We start from the raw sequence: 27,073 nt of genomic DNA, 5'->3' as shown, positions 1-27,073 counted from the left end.
AATTTTTAATAAGAAAATTTAACTTTAGCAGGGTGAGTAAAGATATTACATCTTTTGTGCATAGACAAACATGTTAATTTTCTGTTTTTGTGACATTGCTTCTCGCTTTTATTTTATCCTCTATTATCTGGCGTTGTGGAATTTATTAGGTTTTCTAGTTGTCTTCTGTAATTATATTATTTCTGAGAATCTTAATGAATTAAAGGAGTGTCTCTAAAATCAGTGAATAGCAGATAAGACTTTCTTCATCCCGACTTATACCTATAGATTCAGCAGTTCTTGGGCTTTATTATATACTACTTGTATTGTCAGCTGCTTTTGTTAGATGAAGTTATTTTTTGTTAGAATGACTTGTTATTTTTAATGTAATTTTGATGTAATATAATGTATAGGCACTTCAGAATAGAACAGCTTCTTTGCTTTTTAAAAGTCCGTTTTAAAAAAAGTCCATAAATAGAATACAAGAACAGTGTACAGAAATCAAATGTATCCCTATACATTAACAATGAAACATTTACAAAAGAAATTAAGATGTTAATTCCACTTGTACTAGTCTCAAAAAGAATCAGTGTTTAGGAATAAGTTTCACAAAAGTAGTACAAGGGTTGTACATTGGAAACTGTTGAAAGAGACTAAAGAAGATCTAAGTAAATGGAAAGATACACATTGTTCGTGGATTAGAAGACAATATTAAGATGACAGTACAATCCAAATTGGTCTATAGATTCAGTGCATTTCCCATTAAAATATTAGGAAGCTTGTGTGCAGAAGTTGATAAGTGGCTCCTAAAATTCATATAGGAATGCAGAGGACCCAGAATAGCCAAAATAATTTTGAAAAAGAAGCACAGTGTTGGAAGACATATTACCTGATTTCAGAACTTAGTGCAGAGCTACAGTAATCAAGAACATGTATAATCCCCAGGGGCACCTGGATGGCTCAGTTAAGTGCCCGACTTTGGCTCAGGTCATGATCTCATGGTTTGTGAGTTCAAGCCCTGTGTCGGACTCTGTGCTGACAGATCAGAGCCTGGAGCCTGCTTCAGATTCTCTGTCTCCCTCTCTCTTTGCCCCTCCCCTGCCCGCTTGCGTGCTCTCTCACTCTCTCTCAAAAAAAAAACAAAACAAAAACCCATGTAGTTCTAGCATAAAGGTAGGCATTACAGATCGGTGGAGTAGAATTGAGAGTCCAGAAATAAATCCTTATTTTTGGGCCAATTGAGTTTTGATAATTAAATATCAAGCCTTCTTGGGGTGCTTGAGTGGCCTCGTTGGTTGAGTGTCCGACTTCAGCTCAGGTCATATGTAATCTCATGGTTCCTGTTTGAGCCCCTCCCATATCGGGCTCTGTGCTGATGGCTCAGAACCTGGAGCCTGCTTCAGATTCTGTGCCTCCCCCTTCCCCTGTCTCTTCCCACTCGTGCTCTGTCTCTCTCAAAAATAAATAAAACATTAACAAAAATAAAAATAAATAAATATCAAGCACTCTTAAATGTTCTCTGTTACTATTTACTTTTCTGTCTTTACCTTTTCAACTTCTTTCCATTACTTTTTTAAAAAAGGTTTATTTTGAGAAAGAGCTAGTGGGGTGGGGGCTGAGAGAGAGAGAGAGAGAGAGAGAGAGAGAGAGAGAGAATCCAAAACGGCTCCACACTATCAGCACACGGCACACTATCAGCACACGGAGCCCAGTTTGGGGCTCCAACTTAAGCAAGGTGAGATCATGACCTAAGCCAAATCAGGGGTTGGACCCTTATCTGACTGAGCCACGCAGGCACCCAACCTCCTTTCATTACTTAAACCAACAGATATTTATTGGTGAATATGTGGGACTAGGGTGAATTCTGACGTGATAGTTATTCACATCCATCTGGCTTGACAGAGCTGGTTTATGCTGCTGTAAGGACTAGTAACCTAGGAGGGTGTCAGTTTTTAACAGTTAAAGAATGAGTATGTTTATGAAGTGTATATATTTATAATTCAGTATCAGTATTGCTGTTGCTGATGGCTACATCAGTATAGTAAAAAACTAACTTGCTTTTTAATAATTATATAACAAGAAAGCTAATTAGGATATCAGATAAAAACCCATATTATTTTGGTTTGGTTTTTTCAGTCTGTAATATCAAACTGCCAGTAATATCATCATGTAGATATGTGAAAAATATTATCTGCCACAGGCAAGGAAAGAATAATAGCTGTATTGTTTCTGAACTTTGTATTATACTTTTTTTTTAAAGTGCCTTCTTTGATTAAAAAAAATGTTTTTCCCTGGTTCAAATACTTTAATTTCAGCGTTAGCAAGTTTTCAGTGAATAAAAATTGGCTCTCAGGCTTTGAAAGAATGATAGTGTAGTGCACCAGCACTATAAACCACAACCTTCTGGAACAGTAGAAAGTGGGGGACTGGGACAGAGGCTTTGAACCCTTGAAATATACACAGTTTGGTGTAAGGGTATGAGCAAAGGATCCATGATTTTCTTTAGGTTCTCAAATGATTTGAAACATACTCCAAAAAAGATCAAGGATTACTTACCCTTTAAAAGACAGTAAAGCTGTTGAGATCTTCCATTTCTGGACATTACAGAGTAACTGGCACCAGAATAGCCTTCTGCTTATAAACTGCTAGAATACAAGACACAACATAAGAAACAACTGTTTTTAAACATTTGGTAATAGGTGGGACAGAACTACAATAGAGAAGGAAAACAAATAAATAGAAGCCTGCAATCACCCTGGCTTTTTTTGTGAAACTAGATTCCAATCCAGGATCTAAGCAGAGCAAGGCAGTCTTGTGGGGCCAAGGAGATAGAACTCAAGAGTAGAGAAAGACTGAGGAGGTTGGAGTCTGCAGGATTGTTTATCATAGAAGATGGCATTATGTGGACAGTGAGATCCAGAAAGTCCCTTTGAATCTTTGGATGCTAGGCTGTGTGGGGCTCCATGGTTGAGCAGAGAAAACCTATTAGGGAAAGAACAACTACCAGATAGTTGGTAAAAGTATTGAGACTTAAAATGTGTTGGGAGACATTCTAGTTCTGACCATCCCAAAAGAGAGAGATCTCATTGAATATCAAGGCCATTTGGGGGAGACCCTAGAAATGGTACTCATTAAGAGTGGGGCTAAAGTAATAACTGTGGAGAAAAGGCTACTCTAGTCCTACCTTAAAACTGTGCTGAAAAACAGACCTCAAAAGGATTAAGCTGATTTGTAACTAATTTAGCTGTCTTTCTGAACAAAACTCAACATTGAAAAAAATCTATACATTAACAAAATCCGTAAGATGTTTAGCATCAGATCAGAAATTATTAGGCACATGAAGAAGTCAGAAAATGTAATTCTTAACCAGGAGAAAAATTAGTTGATAAAAAAAGACCCAGCAACGACAGAGATGATGGACAGATGTTGAAGCGTTTAAAGGAAAGCATGAACATGAAAGAAATGTAAGATGTAAAAAAGACCCATTGGAGCTTCTAGAACAGAAAAATATGGTATCTGAAAGGAAAAATTCAGTTGATGGGGCTTAACAGCAGATTGGATATGCAGAAGAAAAGATCAGTGATGGGATAATAGAAAAACTGTCCAAAATGAAGCACGGGGAAAAAGACTGGGGAAATAAAGAGCCTCAGTGATGTGTGGGGGGACATTTTCAGGTACCCTGCCTAATACAGTTTGCATTTGGAATTCAGGATGGTAGGTGATGGGCTGTAGTTGCAGATGTATTTGAAGAAATATGGCTGAAAATTTTCAAAATATGATGAACGCTATAGTCCCTTTACTTAATGATCCCAGATAGGATAACACAGTGAGAGTCATACTGAGGCACATCCTAATCCAATTGCTGAAAACCAGTTTTAAAGAGAAATCTTAAGAGAAGCTAGAGTAGGAAAAAAACCACATTATATATAGAGAGGGCAAAGATAAGAACAGCTGTTGACTTTTCAAGAAAAATAATATAAGCCAACAAATATAAGCCTAACTGTTACAACCGGATAGCACCCACACTGAGGAGGAGGAAGAGAATAAATTATCAAAGTAACTTTAGAAAACAGTATTTTCACTAGATACTGTAAGACTAAAGATAAAAACTGTATACAAGTATTATATTCTAGTAGTAAATCTACCCTTTCTCATAAGGGTATGAGTTAGTGAGCCTGAAACTGCTTTGTGTATCTACTACTTTATGTATATATTAGGATTGAATATTTAAGTAAATATAGTTTAGATAATGACAGCTAGATAACCTAGTCGTTAAATGAAGAAGTTACAAGTAAGGAAAGGAAAATGGCTAGAATAAACTTTTTGGTGTTGAGGTATCAGAGGTATCAGTATTAACTCATGGTTTTATATAATATACAATATATACAGATAAATAGTTGTAGAAATGTAGATGTATGTATATGCATGCATTATTATACAAAAATGTATTTCCTCGCTGTGTCCTCTGGGAATGCCTAGAAGCAGTGGCACTCCTGGAGCAATGAGCATATCTTGTGCACAGATCTTGGGTCCTACAGTTCTTCAGTAAGAGGTAGCACGGCTCTGTGAAGAGAGAGGTGGGATAGAGGCAATAGGAGACGATTCTGAAATATCTTTGTTGCCAGAAAACAAAGAAGTACTAGAAAAGGGTGGAACACGTCAAAAGGACATAAGAGCCAACCTGAAAGAGCTTCTGTTGGCCAAAGCTGGAATCAAATAATTCTAGTATTGCATAATAAGCAGTAGAATAAAATATCTATGAGTCCATATTGGTAATAGTAAATAATTGAATAAGTAAATGAATGGATAGAAGGGACAAAATATAAAAGAATTCCAATTATTAAGTGTGAAGCGGTGACTGACACACAGCGTCACCATTAGCAAGTATTACAGTAATAGTTGTCACAGGCACAAATTGATGATGGAACTAAAATCAGTGAGTGAAGGTATGATGAGAAAAATGGTATTTGCGTAGGCTTAAAGTATTTTCTCTAAAAAGTTTATTAGTTACAAAGGGAAAAATTGAATTTATGGTGGAGAGAAACTCTGTATCAGTAGCACAGCAATAAGACATTCACGATGTATATACTCCCTGATAATGAGCTAAGAAAGGCAAAATATTTTATTTTGGTGTTCTTACAAAAAATGCAAAGCCTTGCTCTATTTATGAGAAGACATCAGACAAACCCAAATTGAGGGAGGTTCTACAAAATACCTGGCTAGCATTTTTCAAAATTATCGAGATAATGCAAGACAAGAAAACACTGAGTAACTGTTAACAGATTGAAGGAAACTTACCCATTAAATGCAGTGTTGGGAACCTGAATTAGATCCTGGAATAGAAAAAGACATTAGTGGGGTGCCTGAGTAAGTAGTTCAGTTGATTAAGCATCCTACTTTGGCTCAGGTCGTGATCTCATGATTTGTAAGTTTGAGCCTCATGTTGGGTTCTGTGCTGACAGCTCAGAGCTTGGAGCCTGCTTTAGATTCTGTGTCTCCATCTCCCTTCCCCACCGTTTCTCACACTGTGTGTGTGTGTGTGTGTGTGTGTGTGTGTGTGTGTGTGTCTGTCTGTCTCTCTCAGAAATAAACCTTAAAAGAAAGAAAAAGACATTAGTGAAAAAACTAGTAGATTTAGGTCTATAGTTAATCACATTGTATCAGTGTTACTTTTTTTTCTGATAATGATTATCTAAATGTTAACATTAGAAGCTGAATGAAAGGTATATGAGGACTCTGTTTTTGGAACTTTTCTGTAAAGTCATTTCAAAATAAAAAAAGTTTCTTAAGTCTGTATTCCTCCCGAAAGGTAGGTGTGTGTGTGTGTGTGTGTGTGTGTGTGTGTGTGTGTGTGTGTAATACAAGCCAGAAGACCATGGAATAACACTTTTTAAGTTCGCAAAGGAGGGGCATCTAGCTGGCTCAGTTGGTAGTAGAGCATTCAACTCTTGATCTCAAGGTTGTAAGTTCGAGCCCTATATTGGGTGTAGAGGTTACTTTAAAATTATATCTTTTTTTTTTTTTTGAGAGAGAGGGAGGGAAAGATGGAGGGGCAGAGACAAAGTGAGAAAGAATCCCAAGTAGGCTCCACGCTGCCAGCCCAAAACTGACTTAGTGCTTGATCCCACAAACTGTGAGATAATGATTTGAGCTGAAACCAAGAATTGGTAGCTCAACTGACTGAGCCACTCAGGCAGGTCAAAAATAAAATCTTAAAAAAAAAAAAAAAAGTTCTGTTGGGAAAAAACTGTCGTTAGAATTTAATCCTAACAAACATGTCTTTCAGAAATCAAGACAAACTGAAGACATTTTCAGGGGGCATGGGTGACTTGTTTGAGTGTCCAGTTTCAGCTCAGGTCTTGATCTCATGGTTGGTTCATGAATTCAAGCCCTGCATTGGGCTTGCTGTTGTCAGTGCAGAGCCTGCTTCTGATTCTCTGTCCTGTCTGTCCCTCCCCTTCTCATGCATGCTTATGCGTGTGCTCTCTTTCTTAAAAATAAACATTTAGAGAGGCATTTTCCAGACAAACTGAGAGAATTTCTTGCTGAGAGTCTTACACTATTAAAAATGTTAAAGGGGGATCGCCTGGGTGGCTCAGTCACTGAAGTGGGACACTGAAGTGAGACAGGTCATGATCTCATGGTTTTTGAGTTTGAGCCCTCCATTGGGCTCTCTGCTGTCAGCACAGAGCCCACTTCAGATCCTCTGTCTCCCTCTCTCTCTGCTTGTCTGTCTGTCTCTCTTTCTCTGAAATTAATAAATAAAGACATCTTTTAAAAAGTTAAATTTTCAGGCTGAAGAAAATGATTCTGAGGCCTGATAACTGAAAATTTAATAGGGAAAATAATAAATGTTGGCAAGGATGTAGAATTGAGCCCTCATATGTGCTAATGGGAATGTAAAGTGGTGTAACTGATGTGGAAAACAGTGGTTCCTCAAAAAGTTAAACAGAAAATTACCACATGACCCAGCAATTCTATTCTTGGTATTCCCAAAAGAATTGAAAATAGGCACATGCATGTTTGTAGCAACAGTATTCACAAAAGCAAAAGGTTGGGAACATCTCATGTCCATCAAGAAATCAGTGGATGAACAAATTATGATGTATATACATATAATGGAATATTATTCATTCATCAAAAGGAACGAAGTACTGATAAATGCTACAATGTGGATAGACCTTGAAAACATTCTGCTAAGTGAAAAAAGCCAGGGACAAAAAAATCGCATGTTGTATACTTCTATTTATATAAAACATCCAGAATAGGTAAATCTATAGACAATGCAGATGTGGTTTCCAGGGAGTCATGGGAGGGAATAGTGGAAAACAACTCCTATTAAGTATGGAATTTCATTTTGAGGTGTTGAAAATATTTGGAACTAGATAGAGATGGTGGAAGCACAACATTGTGAATGTACTGGACTGTTTTTTCACTTTCAAATAGCACATCTTATGTTATGTGGATTTTTACCTCAATAGAAAATACATAAATTTAAAAAAGGAATTATGGAACTTAATGAAGGTTAAGAGCTTGTCTGATGTGAAAAAACACATGGAATTGAGTACTGGTTCTGCCACCTTAATTCACTGGCCTTAGGTAAATTACTTTAAACTTTTCTTTAAAATAGGCATATATGTAGTTTTGCAGAAGATTTTTTAATTAATTGTTTAATTTACATCCAAGTTAGTTAGCATATAGTGCAACAATGATTTCAGGAGTAGATTCCTTAATGCCCCTTACTCATTTAGCCCACCCCCCCCAACCCTTCTGCAACCCTCTGTTTGTTCTCTGTTTTGTCCCCTTCCCTGTTTTTATATTATTTTTGTTCCCTTCCCTTATGTTCATCTGTTTAGTATCTTAAATTCCTCATATGAGTGAAGTCCTATGACATTTGTCGTTTCTCTAATTTTGCTTAGCATAATACCCTTCAGTTCCATCCATGTAGTTGCAAATGATAAGATTTCATTCTTTTTGACTGCTGAGTAATACTCCATTGTGTGTATATATATATATATATATATACACACACACCACATCTTCTTTATTCATTCATCCGTTGATGGACATTTGGGCTGTTTCCATACTTTAGCTATTGTCAATAGCACTGCTGTAAACAGTGCATGTGTCCCTTTGAAACAGCACACCTGTATCCCTTTGGTAAATACCTAGAAGTGCAATTGCTGGATTTCAGGGTGGTTCTATTTTTAATTTTTTGAGGAACCTCTCTCTATACTGTTTTCTAGAGTGGCTGCACCAGTTTGTATTCCCACCAGCAGTGCAAAAGGGATTCTCTTTTTCCGAACCCTCATCAACATCTGTTGTTACCTGAGTTGATAATGTTACCCATTCTGACAGGTGTGAGGTGGTATCTCATTGTGGTCATGATTTGTAGTTCCCGGATGATGAGTGATGTTGAGCATTTTTTCATGTGTCAGTTGGCCATCTGGATGTCTTCTTTGGAGAAGTGTTTATTCATGTCTTTTGCCCATTTTCTTCCTGGAGGGCGTTGAGTTTGATAAGTTCTTTATAAATTTTGGATACTAACCCTTTATCTGATATGTCCTTTGCAAATATCTTCTCCCATTCTGTTGGTTGCCTTTTGGTTTTGCTGATTGTTTCCTTTGCTGTGCAGGAGGTTTTTATTTTGATGAGTCCCAGTAGTTCACTTTTACTTTTGTTTCTCTTACCTCTGGAGATGAATTGAGTAAAAAGTTGCTGAGGCCAAGGTCACAGAGGTTTTTAGCTGCTTTCTCCTCGAGGATTTTGATGGCTTCCTGTCTTATATTTAAGTCTTTCATCCATGTTGAATTTATTTTCAGTGTATGGTGTAAGAAAGTGGTCCAGGTTCATTTTTCTGCATGTTGCTGTACAGTTTCCCCAGCACCATTTGCTGAAAGAGATTGTCTTTATTCCATTGGATATTCTTTCCTGCTTTGTCAAAAATTAGTTGACCATATGTTTGTGGGTTTATTTCTGGGTTCTCTATTCTGTTCCATTGATCTGAGTGTCTGTTTTTATGTCAGTACCATACCATCTTGATGATAACAGCTTTGTAATAGTCTTGAAGTCTGGGTATGTGATGCCGTCAGCCGTGGTTTTCTTTTTTAAGATCGTTTTGGCTATTCGGGGTCTTTTCTGGGTCTATACAAATTTTAGAATTGTTCTAGTTCTGTGAAGAATGCTGGTGTTATTTTGATAGGGATTGCTGCAGAGGATTTTTTAAAAGTTTATTTATTTTGAGAGTGTACATGAGGGGAGGGACAGAGATCGAGGGGGAGAGAAAATCCCAAGCTGTGCTGACAGCACAGAGCCTGATGCAGGGCTTGATTCTGTGAAATGTGAGATGACCTGTGCCGAAATCAAGAGTGTCAACTGACTGAGCCACCCAGGTGCACCACACAGGATAATTTTGAATATTAAATGAGACAATACATGAAATGCTTAGAATACTTAGTAGTTATCCCGTAAATATTGTTAGTGCTACTGGGTTTTAATTTTATTTTTCATTTGTAGTGTGGAAGTAAAAGTATGGGTTAGGATTGTTCTGAAGATTTAATGCATTAATCCACTCGGGCTAAAAACAGTGCCAAGCACAAGTATTTATTTGAGAGAGAGAGAGAGAGAGAGAGAGAGGGAGAATGAATGAATGGGGGGAGGGGCAGAGAGAGAGAGGGAGACAGAATCTGAAGCAGGCTCTGGGGTCTGGGTTGTCAGCACAGAGCCTGACACAGGACTCGAACCCACAAACCACAAGATCATGATGTGAGCTTAAGTTGGAAGCTCAGCCGAATCACCCAGGCATCCCAATAAGAAAGGATCTTTAGAGGAAATTTTTGCGCTCTGCATTTTCACATTTGCATCCAGATAAACTAATGGCGGTATTGGAAAGTGACCTTTTCAAAATTTGTGCTATAATGATAGAGCTAGAGCTAGGACTAAGCATCATGTTTCTTAGGTCATGTTTAAGAATCTTGTTTCTTAAATTTCAGACAAAGGGACTTTCAAAGGATTGTAGGTGTAGGATTCTTACTTCCTTTCCTGATGTGGTAAAAATTCTTTATTTGTTAAAAACCACAAATATTGATCATTTACCTATGAGCTGTTAAACTTCAGTTGTCTGGAGTTTATTATATTTCTTCCTGCATTAAATATTATGTATTGGTGTGTCATCAGAAGCTAAGCTTTGGAAAACTGATACTTACAGTGGCTAGAAGTTGCAGTTAACTCCTCTTGCCACTGGATGGTGCTTCTGTAGTGTCATTAAGGCAAATATTTTGGCTGATAACTGTTTCTCATTTTTCTAAGCAGTTGAAAATTGATAAAACTTAGACTGCAGTAAATTGAAATACTCGTTTGAGCTGGGTCCCAATAATCAGTAAAAAAAAAAAAGATTTACTTTAGTGCGTTTTCATATAAGTACAACCTAAAAGAGAATCTGGTTGGATCAAATCCTATGTTTGCTCTAGTCTGTGATAGTTTAGGAAATGATATGTTGTAGAAGAATCTCATTATTCCTCCTGGCAGAATCTCAAAAAGTTTTTTTTAATGTTTGTTTATTTTTGAGAGAAGGTGAGAGACAGAGCATAAGTGAGGAAGGGGCAGAGAGAGAGGAGGAGAGACAGATTCTGAAGCAGGCTCCAAGCTCTGAGCTGTCAGCATAGAGCCTGACTTGGGCTTGAACTCACAAACCATGAGATCATGACCTGAGCTGAAATTAGGTGCTTAACTGACTGAGCCCTTCCTCCTGGCAGAATCTTAAAGGGTGACAGATTTTCCTAGCTTCTCTTGGCAATTGAGCTATTTATTTTGCTCTAATTCCTAAATTTTATCAAAAGCTTTTCTACTCTATCTTAAGTATAAGTTTTTCCATACATAGGTGTGCACGTTTTGGGGATTGTAGAAACTACTTGCTGGAGTGACAACATTATTTACTTGGAAAAAGTACACAGCTGCTTCAGAAAGTTGTGTTTGAAGGCTGACTACTGGAGGGAAATGAGACTGGGGGTGGCTGAGGGCCATGGGTGATGGAATTGAAGTGGTGAAGCAATGGAAAGAACTTATTTGTAAATACACCTCTGTTACCCCAATTTTTATTTGTTAGTGTAATACAGAAGTCACATAGTATCTCAAGGTCTGTGAGGACAATAGCAACAACAGACTTTTGTCCTGTGTGTTTCCTTTTCCAAGCACTTTTTGGCCTTTTTCTGTTATTCAACATCATATTCATTAGTCTTCACTTTTAACTTACACACACACACACCCAGGACTAACATTATAAATTCTCTCTTAATGTTATGGGAAATGAGAATCAGTCACTCCAGACATTCCTGGTGCCTTTCTCTTCTTCTTCTTGAATAGTTAGAACACATGTTTTTACTAACTGTTAAACCAAGTAGTGTACTATAATCACATTTCCTTTCTTAGATGACTTTTCTGTTTTTACTGTAATTTACAGTTCCTTTGTTAGGTTTGCTTAGAAGAGATGCATGGCAGTTAACTCTTTCTGAGATCTTTCATGCCTGGAAATGCATTATTTTATTCCCACTTGATTCTTGTCTAGAAAAAGGTTAAAAATGTCTTTTTTTTTTTTTTTAAGTAAGCTCTACACCCAATGTGGGGCTTAAACTTAGATCCCCAAAATCAAGAGTCACATGCTGTAGCCACTGGGCCAGTTAGGTGCCCCAGGTTAAAAATATTTTTTAAACACATTATCTTCCTGTATTCTAGTGTTGCTCTTGCTGTTGAGAAGTAGAAGTTCAGAGTTGTCACTTAAAAATTGTTTTTAAATGTTCATTTTTGAGAGAGAGACAAAAACAGAACATGAGTGGTGGAGGGGCAGAGAGAGGACGATACTGAATCCAAAGCAGGCTCCAGGCTCTGTGCTGGAAGCTCATGACATGGAGCTCAAACACACAAACTGTGAGATCATAACCTGAGCTGACGTTGTCTGCTTAAATGATTGGGACACCCAAATGCCCTTCTTGTACAGTTTTTAAATTATTATTTTCTATATGTCATTTGTTTCTATATGTCTTTGTTTTTCTTGAACTTCCGTTAGTTCAATATCCGATCTCCTGGTTTGATCTTCTCTAACTTCTTAAATATCATATAAATTCCATTCTTTGTCATTTTGTTATGTTTTCTAGGGGAATCTCAGTTTTCTCTTAGTGTTTCTGTTATATATTATTTCTTCCACCTCTTTTTTTTTTTTTTTTTAATTTCCAGGAGTTTTTCTGGCTCAAGTTTGTTTTCCTTCCTCTCTTTTTCTTTCTTCCCCTCACTCCCCCCCCCCCATCTTGTTCTAAGAAGATAAAAGGAACTGCCTTTTTTCCCTCTGCATTGCCCCTGTTTCCTTCACATTTCCTTTTCCAGTTTGTTTAGTTTTTGGTTTCTCATTGGAACCTTTGTCCTCCATGTTTTGGCATGAGGCTCTAAAAATCTGTTTGGATGCTAGGTAGGTAAGTGTTGAGCTTGTTAAGTGGTAAATTTCACATTAACACTGAAATACCTGTATATCCTTTTTGGGTTTTTTAAAGAGCTTTAGCAGAGAAGAGGGGCAAAACAGAGAAAGAGAGAGAGCATCTTAAGCTGGTGCCATGCTCAGCCCAGAGCTCACCACAGGGCTCAGTCCCACAATCCTGGGATCATGACCTGAGCCAAAATCAAGAGTTGGACTCTTAACCATCTGAGCCACCCAGGCACCCATCTATATATATTTTTTCCCGGGTACCATTTCACTTTTTCTAGAAAACATCATTTATCTCTTCAAATACTTTTTGAATGCCTGCTTTTATGTTAGGCTCTAGGTTCTGGGAAATTAACTGAATTAAATAAATAAAAATTCCTACCCTTGTGGATTTTATATTTTGGCATAGGAAGATAGAAAATAAATAACAGGAATAAGTAAATATAGCATATTTGAGGGATATTAGCAATAAAAAGTAAGGAAGAAGGGTATGGGACTTGGGGAAAATGTTGCCACTTAGGAATGGACAGCAAGGAGAAGGAGCCATAATGGAGAACAGTTATGTGCAAAGTTCTTGAGGTGGGAATCTTTCTGACCTGTATGTGGAACAACAAGGAAGCTGATATAGGTAGCTACATCAAAGAAAGATACAATAAATTGTGAAGACAGGATGGAAAATGGGAATGGTGGGCAGAATATGTAGGGCCTTATAGGATGTTCTGAGGATTTTTGCTTGAGTCTTTGTACAAGATGGGATTTGCAGATAGCCAATAAACACTTAATGTCAAGTTTGGAGTTTAGGAGAGAGGTCTGGGCTATGATATAAGTTTGAGAATTACCAGTGCCTATTTAGAATTTAAAGCTATGAAATTAGGGAAAATCACCACGAGAATGAGTGAAGATAGAAAAATTCACTTCAATTTTTAGAAAAGTTCAGAGAGGCAAGGAGAAACTAGTAATGAAGAATGAAGAATGAATGGCCAGAGGTAGGCAGGGAGAGTTTTTGTGCAGGAAAGAATGAAGAACTGCTTTAACCACAGCTAATTAGTTTGAGAATCGACAACATTGAGAGAGAAAAGAGAAGCTCAGGAAGTCTGGGATGAGGTAGGTGGCTTAAAACAGCCTAAAATCTTAATTTTTCATTGTACCTGGTTTCTGTCTCTCAAAAGATTTGGAGCTTTCAGACCATGTCCTAATTTCACCTGTCTTTGGAGAAGTTTTCTGAAATAGTATTGGTTGTTAGGTTTGTTATATATGTTAATTAATAAATTGCATACCTAATTGGAATTGTGTCATTCAGAGTGTCAATAATTCCTAGAGAAGCAAAAATAAGGGCTGTAGACAAAGTCTGAAATTTGCAACTGCCAGGCACATCGCCCTTTTTTCTTTTGATTTGATGTGGGAAATTCAACCCAAGATGAAGATTTTGATTGGTTACAGAGCAGACAGATCTAGGTGATCTGTATTACTTTTGCTTCATGTATTTTGAAGCTCTGTATTATAAGATGCATATACATTTAGTATTTTTGTCTTCTTAATCAATTGACCCTTTTATCATTATGAAATGACCCTCTTTATCCCTGGTAGTAGTTTTTTGCTTTGCAAGCTAGTTAAGGCTATTTTTTTTTTCCTAGTGGGAAACTTTTTTTTGTTTTGCATTAAAATATTAGATATTTTAGGAGCGCTGACTGGCTAAGTTGATAGAGCATGTGACTATTGATCTCAAAGTTGTAAGTTCAAGCCCCACTTATATTTTAAAATTTATCTTTTCATTTCTTTATTGTAAAAACTTACTATTTTTATATAGCTGTTTTCTTCTGCCATATTGGCAGTTTAAAATTGAATAATTTGTCCAGAATTTGCATACTTAGAGGCTATCAAGAGCCAAACAAACACAGATTTGAAAAATGTATTTTTATTTTTACTCCCAGTTAATTTTAGGAGAGTCATGTTCAGAGCCATAGATATAATATACCTTTTTTTTCTTCTTTGTTGTAGGAATAGACTTTAAGATCAAAACAGTTGAATTACAAGGAAAGAAGATCAAGCTACAGATATGGTAAGTGATGATAATTTACCTACCTTATAAGTAGAATACCAGGTTGCTGAAGGATTGGCAGTGAAATCCTTCCTTGTCACCCATTTAGAGTGTGTGAGACTTTCCTTTGTCAAATGAGCAATCAGTGGTAGTGAAGTAAAGTAAAAAAAAAAAAAAAAAAAATTATTGACATATGGGGCACCTGATGGCCCAGTTGGGAGAGCATGTGACTCTTGGTCTCAAAGTGATGAGTTCAAGGCCCATGCTGGGTGTAGAGATTACTGTGAAAAACAAGTAAATACTGACATGGACTTGGAGTCCATGAAATCTGGCTGGGTGTTTTACCTTTTCCACTTACTTTTTGAACTTGAGCCAGTTACATAACACTGTGAGACTGTTATGTCTTCATATGTAAAATAGAAATAATGCTGTTTACCTCTAAAGATTATTCTAAGGATTATATGAAATAATCTGTGTAGAGCCTTTATTTAGCACCATACTTTGCTCACACTCAATAATAAAAGTTAATGTAATTCTCTCATTACTTTGAGAGTATTAAGCTAAAATATTTCCATTAATGGGTCTATAACTTTTTTAAAGGTTATTTCTTTATTTTTGAGAGAGAGGAAAAGAGAGAGCACAAGCAGCAGAGGGGCAGAGACAGGGGGGGGGAGAGAGAGAGAGAGAGAGAGAGAGAGAGAGAGAGAGAATGAATCCCATGCTGGCTCTGCACTGTTTGCATAGAGCCTGACTAAGTGCTCAGTCCCACAAACCATGAGATCAATGACCCGAGCCAAAATCACCCATCTGATGCCTAACTGACTAAGCCACCCAGGTACCTCTATAACTTTTCAATTAGTTTGTGTAGGATTTCCCCATAGAAATACAATGAAATTCTTTAAATTTGTATTCAAGTATGAATCATAGACTTTAGAATAGCAGTATTTTGTAGTGAATATTTATTTAACATATATGTATTAATCTATTAAATATACAAAATGACTTTGCGAGATGTGTTATTCCCTTTTTTTAAACAGCCTTATTGAGGTATAACTGACATACACTAAACTGCACGCATTTAAAGTATACACTTTGGTTAGTTTTGACATAAGTAAGTCTGTGAAACCATCTCCGCAGTCAAGGTAATGAACAAATCCATCGCCTCAAGCCCATTTGTAATCTCTTCTTCCTCCCTTTTCCTGGTCCCCAAGCAACCATTCTTTTGCTTTCTGTCACTGTAGACTACTTTCCATTTTCTAGTAGTGTATATAAATGCAATCATATAGTGTCTTTTTTTTTCCTATCTTTTTTTGGAGGGAGGTCTGTCTGGCTTCTTTTACTCAGTGTAATTAGTTTGAGAATTAGTAATGATTTTATGTGTATCAATAAGTTCAGTACTTTTTATTGCTGAGTAATATTCCATTGTTACATCACAAGTTGATTATTCACCATAAAGCTGCTACAAATCTTTGTGTAGGTAAATATTTTCTTTTCTCTTGGATTGTCCCTATTTTACAGGTACTGAAATGGACACATTTTGAAATAACCAAGATCTTCACATTTTGAAATAACTTAACCAAGATCTTACATACTTCAGCATGTAAATGGCAGAGCCGGGATGCATTACATGCTCAGAATGTAGGGTTGAGAGTAACACTCTTTAATTTTTTTTTTAATGTTTATTTATTTTTGAGAGAGAGAGACTGAGTATAAGCGGGGAAGGGGCAGAGAGAGAAGGAAACAGAATCCGGAGCAGGCTCCAGGCTCTGAGCTGTCAGCATAGAGCGCAGTGCAAGGTTCAAACTCACAAACCATGAGATCATGACGTGAGCCGAAGTTGAACACTTAACCTACTGAGCCACCTAGATGCCCCTAAAATGTAGGCATTTTAAAGATCCTCTTTGAAGCACAGTCCACCTGATGATCACTGATTTTTTTTTCTTACTTTAACTGCGAAATAACTCCGGAAACAAACTGTGCCTCATAGTCTGTTTCCTTATAATTAAAGCTGATCTCACGGGAAAGGATGTCCATTCTGAATTTCAACCAACTCCTCCTGCTGCCCTCCGCGCCCCCCCCCCTTTTTTTTTTAAAGTCACCATGCCTTATCCCAGCATTGGCCCTACAGAGTAATCTGTGTTTCAGGCTCCTCCGAGGCTCTGCCACACTGGTTAGCTTTCCTCTCAACTGCATCCCCTCTGTGCATGCCTTAAACTAATAATGTTCAAACTTTTTGGCAGTTAGAGAGATAATTTACATCGTGACTCTGTGACTTAATATACACGTACATGTATATGTGAGTGTATGTACAATGGAGACGAAAGAGCACACTTTTTAGGGTACATTTTTAAAATACAATACATAAAATTTTTGCTCTGCTAAATTTGTCCTATTCCTCCTACATTCTGTCTTCCACAAACTTTCTTCTGTTCCTTATCCTGTGGCTTTAAAATATTTTTTCGCCCTGTCATTTTAGTTTTTGTAGTATCTAGAAGTAAACAGTAACAACTAACATTGTTTTTTTTTGAAGAGAGTCTTCCCAGGAGACTGTGTTTTGTAACAGTAATTAATCTAAAAAAGATTCTACTATACCTGTAAATCTCAAATATAGGACAGAAATGGTAACATTTCTAATTTAAAATTGTTTGATTTTTAGACATTATTAATATAACCTTTTTGGATAAAAGCACTTTAAAAGGAAAATTTCATGTAGTCTAGGTTTTCATATATAAAACTGCTTTTCATTTGAAATATCCATTTTCCAATAAAGGTTAGGAATGAATGATTAAATTTTGATTGATAGTTTTTAAGAGGTTAGTATTGTGCTAGCTGATTCTGTTTCTTTGCTTCTGAAAGTTTGCGTGCTGACAATCCAGGGAGAAGGCTCCACGTTAAGAGATCTGGGATATGCCACAATAACTCAAGGCATTTAGCATGAAAAACCCATTACTCGTAATTCAGAATGCTTTCTTCAGCATTAAATGCTTTGCTTCCAGTTCCTAAAAAAGCACAGTGATTTTTATCTGTCTCTAGTTTGAATGAATATATTCAGATTTTTGTTTCAGCATGAAGAATTCTGTTCTTTGATTGAATATTAATTGGGAAACTTTACTTCAGTCTGTGCTAAAGATTTATTTTTCTTTACTTGAATGATCTTCACTTCTTGTCTTATTTCTAGGGGCCTTTTAGTCTATCTGTTGCCTGAGGGTAAAGATGTGTCTCATCCTGGCCACAGCATATGTGAGTAGGCCTAAAATTAGCCTGTTGGGCTGATAGAGAAGCAGCTGTGGCTATTTATTTACTTGAAACTTTTCTTAGTGTTTATTTTTGAGAGAGAGAGAGCACAAGAGCATGCATGCATGAACTGGGGGGAAGGGCAGAGAGGGAGACCTAGAATCTAGAGCAGGCCCCAGGCTCCAAGCGCTCAGCATAGAGCCTGATGTGGGGCTTGAACCTGCAAACTGTGATATCATGACCTGAGCTGAAGCCAGCAGCTGTGGCTTTTTAAATCCCAGATCTCTAGATGTTTCCACCACAGTATCTATCTACATTTTCCATAGAGTTATATAGGTCCTGCTAGGAAAATGGCCATAGTGAAGTATTTGGAATTTGCCCTTCCTTGTTTTGTTTTTAAGGGAGGGTGGTCAGAAATGTTTGTTACTGTTGGCATCTGTATCTTGTACCTTCGATTTAACATTGCTATAGTAGGGGGCACCTGGGTGGCTCAGTTGGTTGAGCATCTGACTTTGCCTCAGGCCATGATCTCTCATGGCTCCTGAGTTTGACCCCCATATCAGGCTCTGTGCTGACAGCTCAGAGCCTGGAGCCTGCCTTGGATTCTTTGTCTCCCTCTCTCTCTGCTCCTCCTCTGTTCAGACTCTTGTCTCTCTCTCAAAAATAAATAAACATGAAAAGTAATCAACATAGTAACCAGAAATCGATAGTGTCACATTGTAGAATTAACCATTTCCCTATATAAGGGAGTCATCTTTGATTCTTCTCATTTCCTTAATCCCAACATCCTTTTTGGTAAGCCCTGCTGATTCAATCTTATAATGTCTAGAATCCAAATACAATTTACCGTCTCCACTGTTAACCCCCCACCCCAACCCCCACCCTTATTCCAAGCCACCAGTACTACTACTTTGAGCCACTGCAGTAAGTAGGCTCTTAATATCCTAACAGGTCCTTATTTCCCCCTTTGCCTTCTTCTCTTTTGCCTTTTCCCATATAACAGCCAGAGTAATCATTTTTCAAATACAAATCAAATATAGATCATGGTTTTCATTCTTTCCCCATTTATAACCATTTTGAGTTCCATTGCATTTCAAATGAAAGTCTAAATTCCAAATCCAAATTCTTTACCACAGTTACCAGAGTAGGCCTCTACATCAGTGTGTGCTCTCTTGTGTAAATGTAGTCTTTACCCCAGCTGAGCTCCTTTCAATTCCATGGACATAGCAAGTTCTTTTTCAATTTGGGAACTTTGTACATGTCTCATAGATTTCCCTCAAACAACCCCACCCCCACACCTCCAACTGAGGCTGGACTGAACATTTTGAAGTACTACTTTATTCCAGAAGCTTCCCATGTCATCAGAAATAAAATTTGAAAATGTCAGGTTGTTGCTACTGTCTGTTCTGACCTCATCTCTCAACAGCTTTGCTCCAAACCAGTGTGGCCATTTTCTCTCCGTTGAGCACGCAAGCGTGTTCCCATCTCAGGGCCTTTGTACTTCAACTGTTCTGCTTGGAATGCTTTTCATCAGATCCTTGTCCTGCTGCCTTCTCTCATTCAGGTCTCAGCTTCATGCTCTCTGATAGGCCTTGAATGGTGTGGAGCTAGAGCAGCCCAGTCCTTCAGGCAGTGTCACATGTATCCTAATTTATTTTCATCATAGTATTTTTTAGTATCTAAAGTTACCATATTTTTAAAAAGTATCCATTATTTCCCCCCCCCTTGAGGGTGGGGATTCTGTTTTATCTGTGGTTATTGTAATGACCGTCTAGAACAGAGCCTGGCAAATACTGATGCTCAATAAATATTTGTTGACTAAATGCCTTTGTTTGGTTGACCTCTGTTCATACTTCTCACTCCCCTTAAGCATCAGGGACCTCCCTAGTATCTATCACAATTTGGGAATATGTATGTATGTATTTGTTTCTTTCCTCATTGGAATGTAAGCTCTGCAAGGCCAGGTTTCAGACTTTTTTAATGAAGATAAATAAACATAATTAAAACTCGTATTTTGGAGTAGAGAAATTGCATATCTATGAGGAAATCCAGGTCTTGCTAAGATAAAACTCAATGTGGGGCACCTGGCTGGCTCCGTTGGTGAAGCATGAGACTTGATCTCGGGGTTGTAAGTTCAAGCCCTGTGCTGGGTGTGGAGATTACTTAAAAATAAAATTTTTAAAAATAAAATTTTTAAAAATAATAATAATAAATAAAGTAAATAAATAAAATCTTTAAAAACAAAAAAAACACTTCACTGAGAAATTTGACAACCTAATTTACAAAGTAAGAAATAACCTCATTATGTTACCAAAAACACATGCAAAAAGTTATCAAATTTTAGGTGTCTTCTTTGCAGAGCAGATTGATGTTGTCTCTGGCCTGTTCCAGTGCTGTCTGTGCCCAAACTAAAAATAACTGTCAGAATAGCAGCCAGAGTACACAGCTTCCTTGACCCTACATGTGGGACTAACAAGGAAATAAGCTATTTTAGTTCCTAGGAACATATATCACTTCTTTTATAATAAGTCTGGGGAAAAAATAGGATTGTCTTAGCTGTGTATCTATTATTTTCTGTAAGGGAAGTTCTTTTGCCCCTGGGTTGTAGTTTTCAGAAACCTTAAATGTAGGCTGAGAAGACAAACAGTTATAACAGGAGAAGAAAACCAAGTTGAGTGGTTTTGAAATAAGCTTAAAACCTGCGGTATGGTACATAGGAATCTATTGTGAGCACATACAATGTTTAACTGCTCTTCAGATATGTAATACCCGGCTTTGCTTATTGGAGTCAAACTGCTGTCTTTAATCTTGGGTATATGTGTGCATGCAAGCCTAAAAATACTTTGGGCAATGAATAAGCAGCTCTGGCTTTTTTTAGTCCTGGCAAAAAGGGTCATCAGTTAGCTTAGAGGTAGTGAGCAAGGACTGTTCCTGGTGAAATAAATGATTGTTTGCCTTAACAGTTGGTAAGGGCTGAGAAGAGTATCCTGGCATGACTCAGAAAAAAAGGTAACTGGAAGTCAAGGAGCTGAGGAGCCAGATCATCATGTGGGGTGAATACAGTCATGTCGGAAAGTATATGGCATGTGTAAGTGTAAATGAAAATGGGATATAGAAAGCCTTAAAAAAAAACTTAGCAGGGAAAGCATATAAAAAGAGGGAAAGAAGGTACTTGGGTATAAGAGATTTGTGAAGATGCAGGAGAGCAAAAGAGCAGATGGGAATAGAATGCTAAGGATCAGAACAGAAGCTTAACTCTGAATCTAAATAGTGATTACTTTCGCTTCAGAGGGGCCATTAATATTGCAGTATCTTTTATATTGACATTTCATATCTAACCAGTATTATACCTCCCAAGTGCCGTTAATTTAGATTTAGCTAAGTAGTTTCTTTTGCAGTATAGTCTCTTTTGGTAGAGAATTTCGTTACAGATTTGACACTGAAATGGGTGTGTAACTTGCTAATTTTGTAACATGAATGGTTGATTTACACTTTTCAGCAGTTCAGAAAAAAAGCTAAACTACTGCTAATGTGTTGAAACAAAATTTTGTGGGGTTTTTTCCCATGAAATCATAAATTATGCCTAATTATAGGTACCTTGTAACTAAAAAGGATTAATAAAAGATAAAACAAGAATTTGGAATTGAGGAAAATGGAAGATGGAAATACATTTTTTCTAAAGGACACCTCATTTGCTATGCTTAATTTGTAAACTTACCTAGAAACTTCTTGGGGGCCAAGGCAAAAAAAAAAAAAAGACTGGGAAGGAGGGCCGCCCACAATAGATGACTTTACTCTTTTCAGAAATAATACGAAGAATGGGGGGAAACAGATCATAACAAATACAGAATACATTTTCATAAAGCTCCTTCTTCCTGTGGTGATTTTTAATAAATTAACACATTAAAAGGGAGTGGTGATAAAACTTGTGGTCTACAAATGTAAATAAACATGTAAACACAAATACGTATGTGTGCCTGTTTGTGTGTGTAGCCTTTGCCAGTCTGACCTGGTTTAAGAATACAGCCTGGAAGAACTGATGATGTGTGTCGTGGGTGGTTGTTCTGTTGGCAGGTTTTTGGTATTGTATTCCCTCCTACCTTTGCTTCTATACACACACCCATTTTCAGCACAGTAAATAGAATGCTTCTCTTTTTTTCTAATTCTTTTTTAACGTTTATCACTGAGACAGAAACCGAGCATGAGCAAGGGGAGGGGCAGAGGGAGAGGGAGAGGGAGACACAGAATCTGAAGACAGACTCCAGGCTTGGAGCTGTCAGCACAGAGCCCGACGCGGGGCTCGAATCCACGAACTGTGAGATCATGACCTGAGCCGAAGTTGACCGCCTGACCAACCGAGCCACCCAGGTGTCCCAGAAAAATTCTTTTTAAACCCAGGTTAAATTATTTCTTTTTGTAAAACCCTCTAGTAGACTTCCCATCTTGGAGGAAAAACTGAAGGCCTACTGACCTCTTTACTATTCCCCAGCCTGGACAGGGCCTTTGTACTTGTTCTTCCCCTCTTCTTGGAACGCGGTTTCTCCCTGGTACTTCCTTTTTACCTTCACCTTCTCACTGAGGCCTTCCCTCACCACCGTGTTTAAATTTTGACTTGATTGCACCATCTCCAATATCAGCCCATAGTCTCTTTACTTTTTGTGTTCTTGGTACTTGTCACACCCTGAAGATACATAGTTTATTTGTTTGTTATTTACCGCCAGGAGCATATAAGCTTCACTAATGCAGGAGTTTTTGTTCTGTTTACAGCTTCCTTTCTGGTGCCTAGAAGAGTGTCTAGGTGTACTATTTGTTCAATAAATGCTTGCAGAATGAATAAATAAAATATTTTACATGATTTTAAAGGGCAGATCCATGTACTTTGAGATGAGATGGGCAAGTGACAGAGCTGAAATTCTCTTTCAAAAGTTAAAAAGTTCAGCCAGATTGTCTTTAACTTGGCTGAATAAAAAATCATTTCATTTTACTGTTACACAGAAATAGGCTTCAGGGAAAGCCAGGGATTTCCTTGTGAAGCAGCTTTGAGTACAGCTTAAACACTGACACTCTAACTTGAGAGAGCATCTACAGAGACGGTGTTGACATAGGACGTCTTGGAAACACATGTTTTGAATAACAAAGTGCATTATTGTGTCTTTGTATGTCTTTATACTGCAGATTGCTTTGGGGTTATTGAAGACACATATACAAATAAATTATGGAATTTTACTTTAGTTTTTTAGTTGTGAATGAAAAAACCAAGATCCAGAAAGGTTGTATACCTTCAGGTTCACCCACCTGAGGATAAACTTGGATCTGACTCCAAACCCAAGCTCTGTGTTTGTTCTTGTATAATCCTTAGCACACAGTAGACACTCAGGACATACTTGAATTGATGACTACATGGATAGAGGGCAGATGTGTGAACCCTGTAATTGTACACCAGGATTGAGTGTAAGAAATACTGATGTATTGGTAGTTCTGTTATATTTCTGGCTACAGATATTTTTAGGCATATAAGCACTTTTTAAAAATATTTTTAATGTTTTAATATTTTTGAGAGAGAGCAGAGGAGGGGCAAAGAGAGCAGGACAGAGGTTCTAAAGTGGGCTCTGTGGACAGCAGAGAGCCCGATGGTGAGGCTTGAACTCATGAACCACGAGATCATGACCTGAGCTGAAGTTGGATGCTTACTGACTGAGCCACCCAGGCACCCCCAAGCATTATTTTAAAAATATGTTTTTTAAGGATTATATAACTGAATTAGAGTGGCTTGATTGTAAAATGAAGACTCTTCAAGATTGGATTATGAAGTACTCACTCATTAACATTTGAATGCTTGTTCACCTTGTAGAGACCATGGATTCTGCAATGAACAAGATAAACAAATCTGATGGAACTTGAATTTTAGAGGATGTGGGAGACAGTTAATAAACAAATCTGTAGCAAGTGTTATACAGGGAAGTGAAGTAGGAATGGAAAGAGACTGGATGACTATTTAAATTGGGCAGCTAGAGAAAGCCTCATTGTTAAGGTGATGGTTCCTTAAATGTGAGCACCAGCAGCCAGTCAAGCTGTGGGAACAGCTAGTAGCGTTCCAGTGAAAACAAGCTTGTGAATTTGGGGACGTTAGGAAAAAAACAAAACATGAGACCAACAAAGCTCAAATTATTAAAAATAAATAATTAAAAACACCACATGGCTCTTACTCCCAGGGAAAGGAATGCATCAGAATTTGGGGGCTGGAGAAAAGAACAGGTTCTGTAATACTTTGAAAGCCTCAAGATAAAGTTTTTAAATTGGTTCTGGTTATAATGAATTGGAAATTTTGGGTTGTTTTTTTAAGCCTAGTAATCTTTTCTGTTTGTTTTTTGATGGCTTTATTGAGAGGAGACATAATTCATGTATCATGTAATTCACCTATTTAAAGTATACAATTAGTTTTTTAGTGTGTTTACAAGGTATATATTCATTATGATCACAGTTTTGAAACATGTTTATATTCCCAAAAAGAAACTCCGTATTCTTTTATCAGCCACTCCCCATCCTGCCCAAACTCCTCAGTCAGGGTGACCACGAATATACCCTGGATTTTCCTGTTCTAAACATTTCATATAAATGGAATCATACACTGTCTGGTCTTTTGTTTCTGATTTCTTTCACTTAACCTAATGTTATCAGTTAATCAAGTTTCACCCATGTTGTAGCAGATAGGTATCAGTACTTTATTCTGTTTTATGGCTGAATAATCCATTCTGTGACTATATCACATTTTATTTATCCATTAATTGATGGACATTTAGGTTGTTTCTACTTTTTGGCTATGAAGAATAATGTTTTATGAATATTCATGTATGAGTTTTTGTGTGGGCATATATTTCCTTCTCTCTTGGGTATATACCAAGAAGTAGAATTGCAGGATCACATAGCAGCTGTATGTTTCACATTTTGAGGAATGGCCAGACTGTTTCCCACAGTGGCAGCATCAGTTTAAAGCAGATCCCTCTGGCTACTATGTAGAGAATATCAGCCCCTATATCTCTGAGTGTTGGAATGCCCGCCGAAGATTCTGAGAATGAGCAGCCAGTGCCATAGAAGTAAGAGCCGAAATATGTGGTGTCAGAAAAGTCATGAAAATAAAATGTTTTCAAGATGAGAAGGTGGTCAATTTTATGGCATCCTTATGAATGATTGGAATATACAAAAAGGAACTAAATCCTGGACTTAGCTATTAGTGGGTTTTGGAGACCTTTTGAAGGAGAGCAGAAGTTTGCTGGGGAGATTTTTTTTTTTTTTTTTTTTTTTTTTTAAGATCCAGACAGGCTGGTTTTTAAACTTTATGAGAAGTCTAGAATAGCTAAAACAACTCTGACAGCAAAATAAGTGGGAGCAATCTATCTGGTGTGAATTATTTTAGCTACAGTAATCAAGACAGTATGGTATTGGGGGAGGCATAGACACATAGGTCATTGGAATAAAAGAAAAACCCAGAAACAGACTGGATCACGGCCTCCTGATTTTTGTCAAGGTGCAAAAGCAATTCAATAAAGAAAGGTTATTTCCTCAACACTTTCAACATAATAGTGCTAGAGGAGTTGGACATTCATAAGCAAAAACAACCTTTATATAAAATTCACACCCTGTGCCAAAATTAACTCAAAGTATATCATCAATTTAAATATAAAATGTAAACCATAGACTTATAGAAGAAAACAGAAAATCTTTGGGACCTAAAACGAGTTCTTAGGTATAACACTAAAACCATGATTTGTAAAAGATTTTTACAAGTCAGTAAGTTGGGTTTCAAATTTTAATTTTTTTATGTTTATTTTTGAGAGAAAGACAGTGGGAGTCAGAGCGGGGAGGGGTGGAGAGCAGAGAGAGAGAGAGGGAGACACAGAATCCGAAGAAGGCACTAGGCTCTGAGCTGTCAGCATAGACGCAGGGCTCGAACCATGGGCTGTGAGATCATGACCTGAGCTGAAGTTGGCTGCTCAGTTGACTGAGCCACCCAGGTGTCCCAGGTTTTAAAATTTAAAACTTTTGCTCTACAAGAGACCCTGTCAAGAGAATAAAAAAAACTAGATGCAGAACCCTAAACATGCAACAGTTTAAAAACAAACAAAAAAGAACAAGCAATCCAATTAGAAAATGGGCAGAAAACAAGAACAGCCATATCACCAGAGAGGATACATGGATGGCAAATAATTACATGAAAAAATGTTCACCATCATTAGCCATAGGGAAATACAAATTAAAATGATGATGAGGTATCACCTGTGACCTGTTTATTAAATTAAAAAATAGTGACAACACCAAATGCTGATAGAGGCAGAGAACCTGGATCGGAACGTAAAGTGGTACAGCCACTCTAAAAATTTCGGCAGTCCTTATAAAGTTAGACATATACTTATCATATTGTTCAGCTGTCACATTCTAGGTGTTCATCCCAAAGAAATGAAAACTTATTTCCACACAAGAACTTATACGTAAGTATCCATAGCGACTTTATTTGTAATGGCCAAAAGCTGGAAGCAACCCCGGTGTCCTCCCACGGGTGAGTGATTAAACACATTGTGATACGTCCGTACTGTGGAATACTATTCAGCAATAACACAGATTAGTGTTACATGCAACAATGTGGGCGGATCTCAAGGAGATTTATGGTTACAAAAAGTGAAAAACAACCATTTTCAAAAGGTTGTATATGGCATGATTCCATTTATATAACATTCTGGAAATGACAAAATTATAGATCTGGAAAACAGATTATTGGCCAGGGTTTAGGGACTGTAGGAGATGGCAGAGTGATGCAGCAGTTTTCTGTCTTGTTTCTGGTGGTGATTACACATGTCTATACATGTGATAGAATTGCAGAGAACTATATACATCCATATGCGCATGTATGTTTAAAAACATGAATCTAAATAAGGTCTTTTGATTGTACCAATGTAAATTTCCTAGTTTTGCTTTTGTGAGCTCGTGTATGATGTTACCATTGGGGAGAGCTGGCTGAAGGATGCACAGGATTCATTTTTATAACTGCCACTGAGTCTATAATTATTTACAAAAAGAAAGTTTGCTGGGGAGGGGAACAGAGAAATAATGCTGTTAGTTGAAGGGATGTAGAATTGAGAGTGGGGTTTTTTTGTTTTAATTTTACTTTTTACAAAAGATAAGGGGGCCACCTGGTGGCTTAGTTGGTTGAGCTTCGGACTCAATTTCAGCTCAGGTCATGATCTCATGGTTTGTAGGTTTGAGCCTCATGCCAGGCTCTGTGCTGGTAGTGTGGAGCTTGCTTGGGGTTCCCTCTCTCTCTGCCCTCCCCTGCCCATGCTTTCTCTCAAAATAAATAA

General features: G+C 37.4%; 1 protein-coding gene across 1 annotated transcript in view; it reads left to right on the top strand.

Moving 5' to 3' along the window:
- The window catches only part of RAB10 (RAB10, member RAS oncogene family), a 75,924-nt gene that overhangs the window by 34,155 nt on the left and 14,696 nt on the right, over window positions 1-27,073 (top strand). Inside the window, exon 2 of the mRNA XM_029938154.1 lies at window positions 14,447-14,507. Coding sequence (XP_029794014.1) covers window positions 14,447-14,507 — 61 coding nt within the window. The remainder of the gene's footprint in view (window positions 1-14,446; window positions 14,508-27,073) is intronic.

Source organism: Suricata suricatta, chromosome 4 (assembly GCF_006229205.1).
Source record: "Suricata suricatta isolate VVHF042 chromosome 4, meerkat_22Aug2017_6uvM2_HiC, whole genome shotgun sequence".
Taxonomy (NCBI): Eukaryota; Metazoa; Chordata; class Mammalia; order Carnivora; family Herpestidae; genus Suricata; species Suricata suricatta.
The sequence above is the reverse complement of the archived record's forward strand: the minus strand, read 5'-3'. Positions and strand labels throughout refer to the sequence as shown.